The following is an 11,928-nucleotide window of genomic DNA, read 5'->3' as shown; positions in this document are numbered from 1 at the left end:
TGAAGTCACCTGAGAGTGCAGCAGTCCCACACGCTCACTGGCATCAATCAGCTCCTGCTCGGCCACCTTGCGGCCTCTCTCCGTCTGCTCCAGTGCGACTCTCAGCTCTTCAATCTCGGCCACCATCAGGTTGTTCCTGCGCTCCACCATGGCCACCTGCTCCTTCATGTCTTCCTGGCTTCTTATGGCTTCGTCCAGGTGCAGCTGAGCGTCCTGAGGAGAAAATGAAACACATTCGTGACGTGGTCTTAAAGTAGTGAACTCCATCTGACCTGAAGATATATTCCATATCTTTCCGTACCTTCAGCTGTCCTTGAACATTTCTCAGCTGTTTCTGAGCCTCAGCGGCCTGGCGGTTGGCGTGGCTCAGCTGAATCTCCATCTCGTTCAGGTCTCCCTCCATCTTCTTCTTGACTCTCATGGCGTCGTTCCTGCTCCTCACCTCGGCGTCTAATGTGCTCTGCATGGACTCGATCACCCTCTGGCTGTTCCTCTTGATCTGCTCCATCTCCTCGTCCTTCTCTGCGAGTTTCCTCTCGACCTCACTCTTCACCTGAGTCAGCTCCAGTTGAACACGGAGAATCTTGGACTCCTCGTGCTCCAGAGTAGCCTGTTAACAAGTTTGTTCTTAAAGTGCTGAAGTCAAAACCTTCTAAACTTTGTTGGGGTGAAACAAAAACCAGACGACGTCGTTTCACCTCTGCCTCCTCCAGAGCCGTCTGGATCTCTGATTTCTCCAGCTCCACAGTCTTCTTTCCCTTATCCAGCTCGTGAATCGTCTTACCGGTTTCACCCAGCTGCTCACTCAGGTCTGAGATCTCCTCTGTTGGTATGTCAGTACACATATTTAATACAACACCAAATGCCAAACACAGTAGGTGACACAAAGTGTCCAGACGTTTGTGTCAGAATCAAATATCTTTTGTAAAACCGTCTCACGTTGCAGGTTCTTGTTCTCCCTCTTCAGAGTCTCCAGATGATCCAGAGATTCTTCATACGAGTTTTTCATTTTGAACAACTCTGTGCTCATCGAGCGTGCGTCCTTCTGGGCTCCTTCTAACTCGGCCTGGCTTTCTTCATACTTTTGCTTCCATTCAGCCAGAACCTGAGAGCACGAGAAAAAAACATAAACTTTTTCTCACCTATTCATATCTTGCAAATGTAGTAAAATGCATTCATTAATATTATTTGTGCCTTGTCAAAGTTCCTCTGCTTCTTGTCCAGGTTGGCAGCCAGAGCGTTAGCTCTCTCCACGTCGATCATCAGATCCTCCACTTCACCCTGCAGCCTCTGCTTGGTCTTTTCCAGTGAAGCACATTTTGCATTCACAGCCTCGATGGCTTCTTCTGCGTCCTGGAGACGCTGAGCCAACTTTTTCCTGGTAAGTACCAAGAATGTAGGTTAATAACAGGTGAAAAATGAAATGCACGTGTGACTGTTTTCAGTTTCTGGCCTCCTCCATTACTTGGCCTCCTCCAACTCCTCAGTGCGCTGAATGGCATCAGTCTCATATTTGGTTCTCCACTGCGCCACCTCGCTGTTGGCCTTGGACAGAGCTCTCTGCAGCTCAGCCTTGGCCTCCTGCTCCTCCTCAAACTGCTCCCTGAGGAGGTCACAGTCATGGCGGGACGACTGAACAGCGTGAGCCAGGGCGTTCTTGGCCTACGAATCGAAGCAGACCGCAATAAAAATTCCGACCCTCATTACCTTAGCTTAGCTTTTTTGTTCTACTTGTTCTGTGTGTTGACCGCTACCTTTATTTCCTCTTCTATGTGTCTCTTCAGCTCCTCGATCTGCTGGGTGTACGCCTGTTTGCCTCTCGTCAACTGGGAAACAAGAGCTTCTTTCTCCTCCAGCTGACGACTGATTTCACCTGAAGAATGTTTATGAACGTCAATTAATTATACAAAAAAATATATATAAATACTAGGGATGTCTGATAATATTGGTCGGCCGATATTATTGGCCCAATATTAGCTTAATTATGTAATATCCGTAAGAATCGTTAACAGTTTTCCCTCCGATAATGAAAACACGATAACACAATGCTTGGGTTTCACCAAATGACGTGCCCTAAAAATTGTTTTGGGGAAAAATGGCTGTATATGAAAGTGAAAGCCACCAGATGGCAGCATTGCAGCTCATTTTATTAATCTATTTCAATAATCAGTGTAAATAAATAAATAAATAAATATTACCAGACCTATATCAGAATCAGAAGTTAAGTGTTTGGACAATATCGGCACAAAGTTAATATCGGACATCCCTAATAAATACTGAAGTCCAAAACAGAGCTGCTGGTGTACAGGTGTGGAGAGTATGTTTTACAGTAAACCTTTTTGACTTAGTTTTAAATGTAGTAAATTGTAATGTTTACCGTTTTCAGTTTGAAGTCTCGCTCTTTGAACACTCAGATCATTGAGCTGACGAACATTCTCATCATTCTTGGACTTCAGCTCGCTCAGTTGGTCCTCCAGGGTCCTGCAAATCTTTTCCAGGTTTCCCTTAATTAAAAAAAAAAAGTAAACATTTGTCAAACAGCTCAACCTGTCTGAGCTAATATAAGAATGAGTGATGAACGACTTCTTTATTCACCTTTGCTTTGGCTACAGACTCCATGTTGCTGGAGAGATCGTCGATCTCCATCTTGAACTCACTTTTCTCCTTCTCCAGCTTCTGTTTGACTCTCTGGAGATTATCGATCTGTTCTCCCAGCTCGGCCACACTGTCGGCCTGCTTCTTGCGCAGAGCTGCGGCCGTAGCCTCGTGCTGCAGGGTGGACTCTTCGAGATCACGACGCAGCTTCTGGAACTCTGCCTCCCGCTTCTTGTTCATCTCAATCTGCACAGATGTTGCTCCTCCAGCTTCTTCCAGCCGCTCACTGATCTCCTCCAGTTCCCTGGAGAGATCAGACCTCTGCTTCTCCACCTTGGCCCGAGCAGCTCTCTCAGCCTCGATCTCCTCCTCCAGCTCCTCGATACGAGCTTGAAGTTCCTTTATCTTTTTCTGAAGCTGGATTCCAAGCGACTGCTCATCCTCAATTCTGCCCAGGAGCTGGCTTATCTCAAAGTCTTTTCTTGAGGTGTTACAAAACAAAATATAGGTTATTTTTTTGCTTTTATCAGAATAAATCATTCTTAGTTTAAAGAGTTTAAAGAAAACCTCTTACTTCTTTATTTTCTCATCAGACTGCTGCTTGTCATTCTCCAGGTCCATTATGGATTCATGGGCCAGTTTCAGATCTCCCTCCAGTTTTCTCTTTGCTCTCTCAAGATCCATACGGAGCTTCTTCTCTTGCTCCAGGGAACCTTCAAGCTGTGAAGAAAGAATATGTTTCATATTGATGAAGATGATGGCAACGACCGATTGATTACAGATTACTTCCGTAGCTCGATCACTCACATCGTCCACTTGCTGCTCCAGCTTGGTCTTGGCCTTTGTCAGAGTGTTGACTTTGTCTTCCTCTGCCTGAAGGTCATCAAGTACCTGCTGATGGGCCTCTTGGAGAGCTTTCTTCTCTTTGGTCAACTTGGCAATGGACTCATCTTGAGATGCCATTTCCTCTGTGAGATTTTTCACCTGGAAAATTTTTATGATGAATTAAAACTCCTAAATGGATATTAATTTCTTTGAACCCAAGTAAAAACGTTGCGGACAATGTTAGTCACCTTGTTCTCAGTGGCATGTTTCTCCTTCTCCACTTTGGCTAAGGTGAGCTCCAAGTCATCGATGTCTTTCTTCAGCTCAGAGCATTCGTCCTCCAGCTTCCTCTTCTTTGCAGTCAACTCTGCGTTCATTTCCTCTTCGTCCTCCAGTCTCTCAGACGTCTCTTTGAGCTTGGCCTCCATCTGGATTTTGGTTTTAATGAGTCCCTCACACCTTTCCTCTGCATCAGTCAGGTTTTCACTTTCCTAGGAATCACAGACAGATTTGTTTTCAACAAAGCACTTCATAAGGGCATTTGATCATTATGACATTAAACTGAAGAGAACTGACTTACAGACTGCACTTGCAGCTGCAGGTCATTCTTCTCCTGCAGAAGGGAAACCATCTTCTCCTCCAGTTCCTTCTTCTTGGCCAGAGCCTTTGCTAGGTCCTCTTTGGTTTTTTCAAAGTCCTCCTTCATCTGGGCCATCTCCTTCTCAGTCTCTGCACTCTTCAGGAGAGGCTTGATCTTGAAGTACAGCTTCATCCATGGCCAGGTCTTGACATTCATGAATGAGCGGATGTTGTACTGAATAGCAAAAATGGCCTCCCTGAAAATTTAAAAAAAATCAGTGAGAGATTCTGATAAAAGGTTATTTTTTCATATGTCGTAGTGGTACTTGGAGATACTTTACCTTCTTTCCATCATCTTGACAAACTCACGTCTCATCAGGAAACCTCTGCACAGACCTTGGGTCATTGTAACCAACGCAGCCAGTTTCTCATCTCTCATCTCCTCTAGAGTTCCCAGAAGTCCAGCTTTAAAGAACACCTGGATATGAAATCATTCGTTATTGGCTAAATTATGATACTCCACGTCAGACACCTTCAATAGAATTGTATTTCTGTACCTTGGTGTGTCCAAACTTGTACTGAGTGTGATCTACATCAATAGAACCCAAGAGTTTCTCTGAGGCCTTCTTGTTGTCGATGAACTGACCCTCAGGGATGACGCTAGCATTCAGTACTTTGTACCTGATTTAAAAAACAACCAATCACCAATTACAACTGTTCTTTTTTTTTTTTACTGGAAATATGCCTTAACAGATATGAAAATGCACCTCTGCTTGAAGTCACCATATTGGATCCTGCTGGGAAATCCTTTCCTGCAGATCCTGATACCTTCCAGCACACCGTTACACCTGAGCTGGTGGATGACCAGGAAGTTCTCCATCAGACCTGTGATAAATCATCAAAAAAACACAACAACATTATAATGTCTCATCTTAAAATGACAGACACAACAAGTTAAACACTGTTAACTTTGACCAGTTCTCTAAAGTACCTGGTGTCTTGGATTCATTGGGGATAAGACAGCGTACAAAATGAGGGTGTGTGCTCCTCAGGTTTGTCATAAGCTTGCCCAAATTCTCCTGAAGAATTTAAGAGAAGACACATTTAAATTATTTTAAACATGAACTAAACTGGAGGTAAACACAATAAACACAGACTACAGATTTAAATCTTACCCTGAACAAAGCTGACACAGTCTGAAAAGAACCGCCCTTCTTCTTCCCGGCTTTCTTGGTGCTGCCTTCAGCTGCCAGTGGAAAATATTAACATTTACGTATTTATATTTCACAAGATGTTCCAAATTGTTATGCAGCCAGCAAACATGTCTGTGTCTAATAACAGCCGACCATTGATCACTGACGGCACGTACCTTCTGTTGCGGCATGTGTTGCGTACAGGTAAGACAGCAGTTTGACCGATGACTTCTGGTAGAGCTGGACCACTGAGTCATTCAGGGGGTCTTTGTTCTTGTCCAGCCAACCATTAACGTTGTAATCCACAGTTCCAGCATAGTGGACCAGAGAGAAGTGAGCCTCAGCTTTGCCTTTGGCAGGTTTGGGTTTCTGGAAGGGGGCACTTTTACCAAGATGCTGGTCGTACAGTTTGCTCTTGAAGGTTATGTCTGTTGCCTTGGGGAACATGCACTCCTCTTCAAGGATGGAGAAGATGCCCATTGGCTGTTGAGAGGAAACACGTTTTAGTCCAGAACCGTCTTATTGGTAAAGGTGTTTGGTAGGGATGTCCGATAATATCAACCGACGCTAGTCTTTGGTATTTGTGACTCACCTTCTCAATAAGCTCAATGCAGGCAGCCAAGTCCATACCAAAGTCAATGAACTCCCATTCAATTCCTTCTTTCTTGTATTCTTCCTGCTCCAGGACGAACATGTGGTGGTTGAAAAACTGTTGCAGTTTCTCATTGGTGAAGTTGATGCACAGCTGCTCCAGACTGTTGAACTAGAAACAGTAAAAAACTCATAATTAGTAAAATGATCAAAGCATGATAAAAGTAGATTCTCTGACGATACTTACATCAAAGATTTCAAACCCAGCAATATCCAGGACACCAATGAAGTAGCTTCTGGACTGCTTAGTGTCCAACATCTCGTTGATTCTGACGACCATCCACAAGAACATTTTCTCATAGACGGACTTGCACAGAGCCATGACGGAGTTGTTGACCTACATGTGCAGATTATGAAGTAAAAACACTGGTAAACAATACAGCGTACAGATATCTAATCTGAAACCTTGTAGTTGAAGGACAATATCATCAGCATAGAAATGTACCAAGGTAATTGTAAAGAGCAAATTTGGGCCTATTTCTAATTGTTTTTACCTGAGGAACTGTTTGACCTTTGGTAACATACTCATTCCCGACCTTCACTCTGGGGTAGCACACTCCTTTGAGCAAATCAGCAGAGTTCAGACCCATGAGGTAGGCGATTTTATCGGCCACTACAAACAGAGCAAGAATTCATTTTAAAAACACATAGTAAGGCTATGATTTTAATTTTGACGTTGAAGCTCGTGGGTTGTTGGTTTCGTACCCTCAGTGCCATCAGGCTCAGCCTGCTCTTCACGCTGCTTCTGCTTGAACTTCATGTTGCCGTGATGCATCACCGCTCCAGTCAGCTTGTACATGCTAGCCTTCTCTTCCAGTGTGAAGCCCAGGATGTCAATGGCAGTCTTTAAATAGTTTGACATGAAACAAGAATTTATTCTTCTGAAAAAACACATCATCCAGTAACTGAGTCGACTTTAAGTTACACCTTAACTATCACCAAAATCATGACAAGCAAGAGTTATCATTAATGCAGTGGCAGTTGAGTTGTTCTTACATCAGTGGCGATGAATTCTTCAACATCGTCGATACTCTTGACAGTGATTTCACCCTGACTGATCATGTGATAGTCGTATGGATTGGTGGTGATCAGCAGAGCCTCTGAAGAAACAGGAAACAAGTTGTGAACACAAACAAAATCCAGAAATGACCACTGGTGAACATGAACTCCTACTGTATCGTCAACGATCTCTCACCTATGAGCTCAGGTTTGTGGCCTGTTGTGAGTTGATAGAAGATGTGGTAGCTTCTCTCAGCAGACAGCTGGAACGTCACTCGAGATTTCTCCAGCAGATCTGTTTGGGTTGAAGAGTTTTTAATTTTAGGACAGTATCATGACAGTATCATCTGCATACGTATTGAGTGACGATTATCTTACAAGTTTCAATATCAGCTGAAGCCAGCTTTCCAGTTGTCCCAAAATGAATTCGGATGAATTTACCCTGTGAAGGAACAGTCAGCATTGAAATATAAACTGTCTAATCTTTAAATATTAATTTTTATTTATTTATTTTAATGTTAATGTTAAACTTACAAAACGTGAAGAGTTGTCATTCCTCACAGTCTTGGCATTACCATAGGCCTCCAACAGGGGGTTTGCTGCAATGATTTGATCTTCCAGTGACCCCTAAATACAACAGCAATTTGGTAAGTTTTTTTTTTAACTCTTTCTTTTTTATTATAAGTTTTAACATCTTTTTGTTTGATTTCTTTTACCTTCATTTTCCCAGACGTATGCTCAGCCTTTTTCCCTCCAGCAACTGCAATTGTTGCAAAGTACTGGATGACACGTTTGGTGTTGACAGTCTTTCCAGCACCGGATTCTCCTCTGTGTGTAGTAAAGTGAAGACATGTGGTAACTATAGTGTTGTTGTTAGCTACAACATCAACTATCTAACCTCGTACTCACGTGATCAGGATCGACTGGTTTTCTCTGTCTGTAAAACAAACGGTTCATAAGTTTAAAATGTTTGTTTTCAAGGGTGGAAATAGTAGAATGTAGCAGCCGGACATGGTCATACCTTGGAGCATGAACTGATAGGCGTTATCAGAGATGGAGAAGATGTGGGGCGGGGCCTCAATCCTCTTCTTCCCTCTGTATCCTGCTACAACCCCTGAATCATACACTGGGAGCCACTTGTAGGGGTTCACAGTGACGCAGAACAGCCCTGAGTAGGTCTGTGGTCAGAGGAAGAGGAGGTGGTTCCCAGTGTGAGAAGGAATTTAGATTTAATTCACTCCAATAACTGTCAAGTACAAACTGTCCTTACGTAGATCATCCAGGCTGCGTAACGCTCTTTGAGGTTATACAGCACGGAAGGCTCGCTGAGGTGGGTCATCATGGCCATGTCCTCAATCTTATCAAACTTTGGAGGGTTCATGGGGAAGATTTGATCATCCTTCACGGTTATGCTCTAGTAAACAGACAATTAGAGGTATTTAAATATAATTTATACTTCATTCATTCACTTCATTTTTTTTTTTTCCTTGAAGAAATCATTTTAAATCTACCACATTTTCAGTCACATTTCTAATACGTTACTGTCGAAGCATCGTGACAAGTGTCACTTGACCAGCTAGTACATTGCATCCATTGCAATATATCATCCATTAGCATGTTTATTGGTCAGTTATCAAATCAAAAGGAATGTTTATTTTTTCATTTCTTTTATATGTCCCCATGTTCTTGAGTTGCAAAACATTTTTATGTCACTGTTTTTTTCCAGTTAGATTGAACTGAACTTATGTGTAACTTAACATGTCCTGAATACAACGCTAATGTTAAGCTAGCAAACCCCAAATCTCTAGATCTACGTCGAGGCTTAAACCACACCACTGTCAACTGACGGTGTTCAAACAAGGTGCAAATAGTAGATGTTCCTTTGAGCTAGAGTCAAACCAGCAACCTAAGGATGCCATGTGTATCCTCCACAGTCCTCCACGCTCTTTCCTGCCAACTAAGCTATCTGAGGATGTTGGTTGTGAACCCTAATCACCATAATAACATGGCCAAGTGCGTGCATTTTGAACCGTCGATCTCACCTTTCCAGACAGAGTCTCCACTGTGGCTTTGCCACCCTCCTTCTTCACAAGTTTTCCTTTAAGGTACATCTCCGCCGGCTCAGTTACGAAGTACGCTGTTTTAGCGTCGAATGGCGTGTTCTGGGCTTCGATTCTCTCCCTTTCTGGCTTCCGGAGGTACACGGCCGCCGCGCCGAAACACTCCATTTCTGGGTCCGAACTCATGATGACCCTTTACTGAGATTGTGGGGAAACAAAGACCAAACAAATTAAACAAGATAAAAGGATGCTAACAGGTATATTAGTGAAGATTATAATGATATCTGATGAAACTAAACTGTTATCAATGTCCTTGTTTACCTCAGAACACACCAGGTGAGCAGAGATGTTTGAAGCAGATTTCAATGGAGAATCCTGGGAAAATATTAGGAGAAAATTAGGAGGATCACATGTTCTACAAGTGAAAAGGTATGTTTGTTTTTTTTTTTTGTTGTTGATTTGATACAAACAACTGCTGAGAATTAGCACATGTTACAGACGTCTTACCTTTGCTGGGTGCCTGTCCACGGTGGAGTCTTGAGACTCCTTTATATAGAGTGATGGAGCCTATCACACATGTCCTGCTGTATTTGGTCATGTTTCTTGTCATTACACTTGAGCGGTAGTTTTTAACTCTCGATGAAACATTACACGTTTGATGAGGTGTCATCTGGTCAATGGATCATTGTTTGGCTACGAATCTGTCGGGGGGGAAGAGGTTGCTGTCTGAAGACAGTTTAGGAGATGTGATGCTGTCACTGTGGCTTTGTCGTGACTGGCATATGTTGTTTTGGTGTGTGAAGATGTAAACAACATGTTAAGATTTGTAATAGTGAGTTTGTTAAAAGGTCGATGTTTCTCTCCACTGCTTCTGTTTATTATAAAGAACAGAGGATCGAGTTTTGAGTTTTTATTGGCTCCTGGCTGAGGAGAGGTCCAAAGACATGACTCAATGCATCTTTTTAATGCTCTCTGGCACAACAGTAACCTCAGGCAATGCCTTAGAGAAGCTTCCAAAAGTCAGCGATATAGTGTTTCAGAGTCTTTACAAGTCAGAAATTATTAAAAATGAAAGGAGTGCCAGTGAGCTTGAAAGAAAGGCGGGGTTTGCCGGAGGATTATTTCTCACAACAGTGCCAGCAGCTGTTCTTATTCTTACTCCAGGGGGCACACAAGTGAGTGATGGATTCCAGCCTCCTCTTCCACTGTCTGTGTCTCTGTCTCTCTGTCTGTGTCTCTCCATCTGTCTCTCTGTCTCAATCTACTGCATATACAATCTGTACCATAGCTACGTATCTATGTATCCATATTTTTGTACTCGTGTGATGAGTAAGAAGGTGTGTTCTGAGTGTGTTCTGCTCATGTCCCAAACATCTCTGCCAGGGACTCGTCCCACTCCACACTCTGTCCCTATAGTCTTAACGCCCGAAAAGGAGCTCTTCTTACAGCAGCGAATAAAGAGGCAGAAATTCTGAAGTGATTACCAACGAGTTATAACCATCCTGTGTCTTCAGCGACCACTTGTTATACGATTCCTGCCCTGAAATCTGAAATCTTATTAGGACAAAACTCAAATATAGCCCCGGGCTTATGTCCACGCTCAAGTCAAATGCCACGCGCTCATGAGGCTTATTGTGTTTTTAAGGCCTTTGATCTCCCTCTGTCAGTTTCTTCATCGTCAAGCAGCGGCAGCAACTGTTCTCCGGATAACAATCCAAGGTGAATGACACCTCAGGTCGCTGGCCGACCGCAAAGAGCGTGGACACGCAGAGTCCTCCGCGGTAATAGCGGCACGCATTTTTTTTTACATTTTCATGCCTCCGCGGTAATAGCGGCACGCATTTTCTTTATATTTTCACAGTGCATGTCTTCAGTTTTAAGAGCCTTGCATTGAGATTTCTAGTTAAAACAGTGGAAATGTGTAAATGGAATGTAACGCATGTGTTTTCATAGGGATGAGAGTTAACGTTTAAACACCTTTTTAATTGACCTGGTCTGACTGATGGACTGACTCCACAAGTAAATGTTTAAGCATTAGTAATAACTAATGAAAAAAAACTACAAACTACAAATGTACTAAAATTGTTGACATTTTTAAGAATTTAAAACCGTGATAAAATTCAATTGCGTTTATTTATTTATTAAAACTACAAATATACTAAAATTGTTGACTTGTTGAATTTCTGAGAATTTACCGTGATAAAATGCAATTGCGTTTATCTATTATTTTTTTTACATGTATAGATGCTAACTGTAGGCAAATTTGTTGTCTGTCCGCTGGGGTCGAGAGTCACTAACATCTTATTAACACTAGAACGAGCCCCACGTTGAAAATGTGCCAACACGCTCCTCGTGTTACCAGCTTCTTAATCATTCTTCTGGTGTGGTCCCTGAATGCTGCAGCGACGACTCACACTGCCATTAAAGAAGATGTGTTTAAATCTAAAAATGTACTGTTGGACGTGACACTTTTAATAACTCCACTTTGTTTTCAGCCAGAGTTCATGCTGCGACCAGTTCCGTCCAGAGATACGGTGCATCACCGTTTAAATGTTTTGGGTTTTGTTGTATTTTCTACTGACTTCATTTTCTTGACGTATTTGTGTCTTGTTTCTTTATCAAAGCAGAAAATGGATGAGGGAGAAGAACTGAGTGGAAAAAAAAAGAACAAATGTGTTGCGATGGAAACTGAGAGAACGACCAGTGAAAGGTTCAAGTTCAGGTTCAAATCTCAGTCATGAAAAGGTGAGTGAGGTTTTAATGGTGTAAAATCACAGCATGAAGCTGTTTCAGTCCTAATAAACATCCATCAACCTTCACAGAAAGTCAAAGGATATCGATAAAAACAATACAGTTCATATTAACAACAGCAACAAGTATAAATAATGCAGAAAAAAAATTGTACTTTTTGTACTTTTTTTTTTTTTAACATTTTAATATTACGTCTCTGTAGCCGGCACCATCCGTCGTTGTGTCTTTATTTTCTTTGTCCATAAATCTTCTTTGTGCTCGACTTCATTTATTCC

The 11,928-nt window shown here is 42.4% G+C and overlaps 1 protein-coding gene and 1 pseudogene across 2 annotated transcripts in view; one reads left to right on the top strand and one right to left on the bottom strand.

Annotated features, from left to right (window-relative positions):
• Window positions 1-9,428, bottom strand: part of LOC103385795 (myosin heavy chain, fast skeletal muscle-like) — an 11,758-nt gene extending 2,330 nt beyond the window's left edge. Inside the window, exons 1-34 of one of the 2 annotated variants that reach the window (XM_025060366.1) lie at window positions 9,410-9,428; window positions 9,224-9,277; window positions 8,885-9,100; window positions 8,113-8,256; window positions 7,864-8,020; window positions 7,752-7,779; window positions 7,559-7,670; window positions 7,377-7,469; window positions 7,221-7,284; window positions 7,039-7,137; window positions 6,840-6,943; window positions 6,549-6,687; window positions 6,338-6,456; window positions 6,031-6,180; window positions 5,785-5,955; window positions 5,369-5,675; window positions 5,175-5,245; window positions 4,991-5,078; window positions 4,767-4,884; window positions 4,557-4,680; window positions 4,341-4,477; window positions 4,001-4,256; window positions 3,669-3,911; window positions 3,403-3,579; window positions 3,170-3,315; window positions 2,596-3,076; window positions 2,378-2,504; window positions 1,755-1,873; window positions 1,466-1,662; window positions 1,195-1,378; window positions 940-1,105; window positions 699-823; window positions 302-610; window positions 10-213 (exon numbers count right to left, since the gene is read on the bottom strand). In XM_025060366.1, coding sequence (XP_024916134.1) covers window positions 10-213; window positions 302-610; window positions 699-823; window positions 940-1,105; window positions 1,195-1,378; window positions 1,466-1,662; window positions 1,755-1,873; window positions 2,378-2,504; window positions 2,596-3,076; window positions 3,170-3,315; window positions 3,403-3,579; window positions 3,669-3,911; window positions 4,001-4,256; window positions 4,341-4,477; window positions 4,557-4,680; window positions 4,767-4,884; window positions 4,991-5,078; window positions 5,175-5,245; window positions 5,369-5,675; window positions 5,785-5,955; window positions 6,031-6,180; window positions 6,338-6,456; window positions 6,549-6,687; window positions 6,840-6,943; window positions 7,039-7,137; window positions 7,221-7,284; window positions 7,377-7,469; window positions 7,559-7,670; window positions 7,752-7,779; window positions 7,864-8,020; window positions 8,113-8,256; window positions 8,885-9,088 — 5,163 coding nt within the window. In that variant the 5' untranslated portion in view covers window positions 9,089-9,100; window positions 9,224-9,277; window positions 9,410-9,428. The remainder of the gene's footprint in view (window positions 1-9; window positions 214-301; window positions 611-698; window positions 824-939; window positions 1,106-1,194; window positions 1,379-1,465; window positions 1,663-1,754; window positions 1,874-2,377; window positions 2,505-2,595; window positions 3,077-3,169; window positions 3,316-3,402; window positions 3,580-3,668; window positions 3,912-4,000; window positions 4,257-4,340; window positions 4,478-4,556; window positions 4,681-4,766; window positions 4,885-4,990; window positions 5,079-5,174; window positions 5,246-5,368; window positions 5,676-5,784; window positions 5,956-6,030; window positions 6,181-6,337; window positions 6,457-6,548; window positions 6,688-6,839; window positions 6,944-7,038; window positions 7,138-7,220; window positions 7,285-7,376; window positions 7,470-7,558; window positions 7,671-7,751; window positions 7,780-7,863; window positions 8,021-8,112; window positions 8,257-8,884; window positions 9,101-9,223; window positions 9,278-9,409) is intronic. The other variant, XM_017036467.2, reaches the window with a different exon arrangement.
• Window positions 9,429-10,243: 815 nt separating this feature from the next.
• Window positions 10,244-11,928, top strand: part of LOC103385794 (myosin heavy chain, fast skeletal muscle-like) — a 21,396-nt pseudogene continuing 19,711 nt past the window's right edge.

This window comes from Cynoglossus semilaevis, chromosome 11 (assembly GCF_000523025.1).
Source record: "Cynoglossus semilaevis isolate Cse_v1.0 chromosome 11, Cse_v1.0, whole genome shotgun sequence".
Classification (NCBI taxonomy): Eukaryota; Metazoa; Chordata; class Actinopteri; order Pleuronectiformes; family Cynoglossidae; genus Cynoglossus; species Cynoglossus semilaevis.
This window is presented reverse-complemented; position numbering and strand designations above follow the sequence as displayed.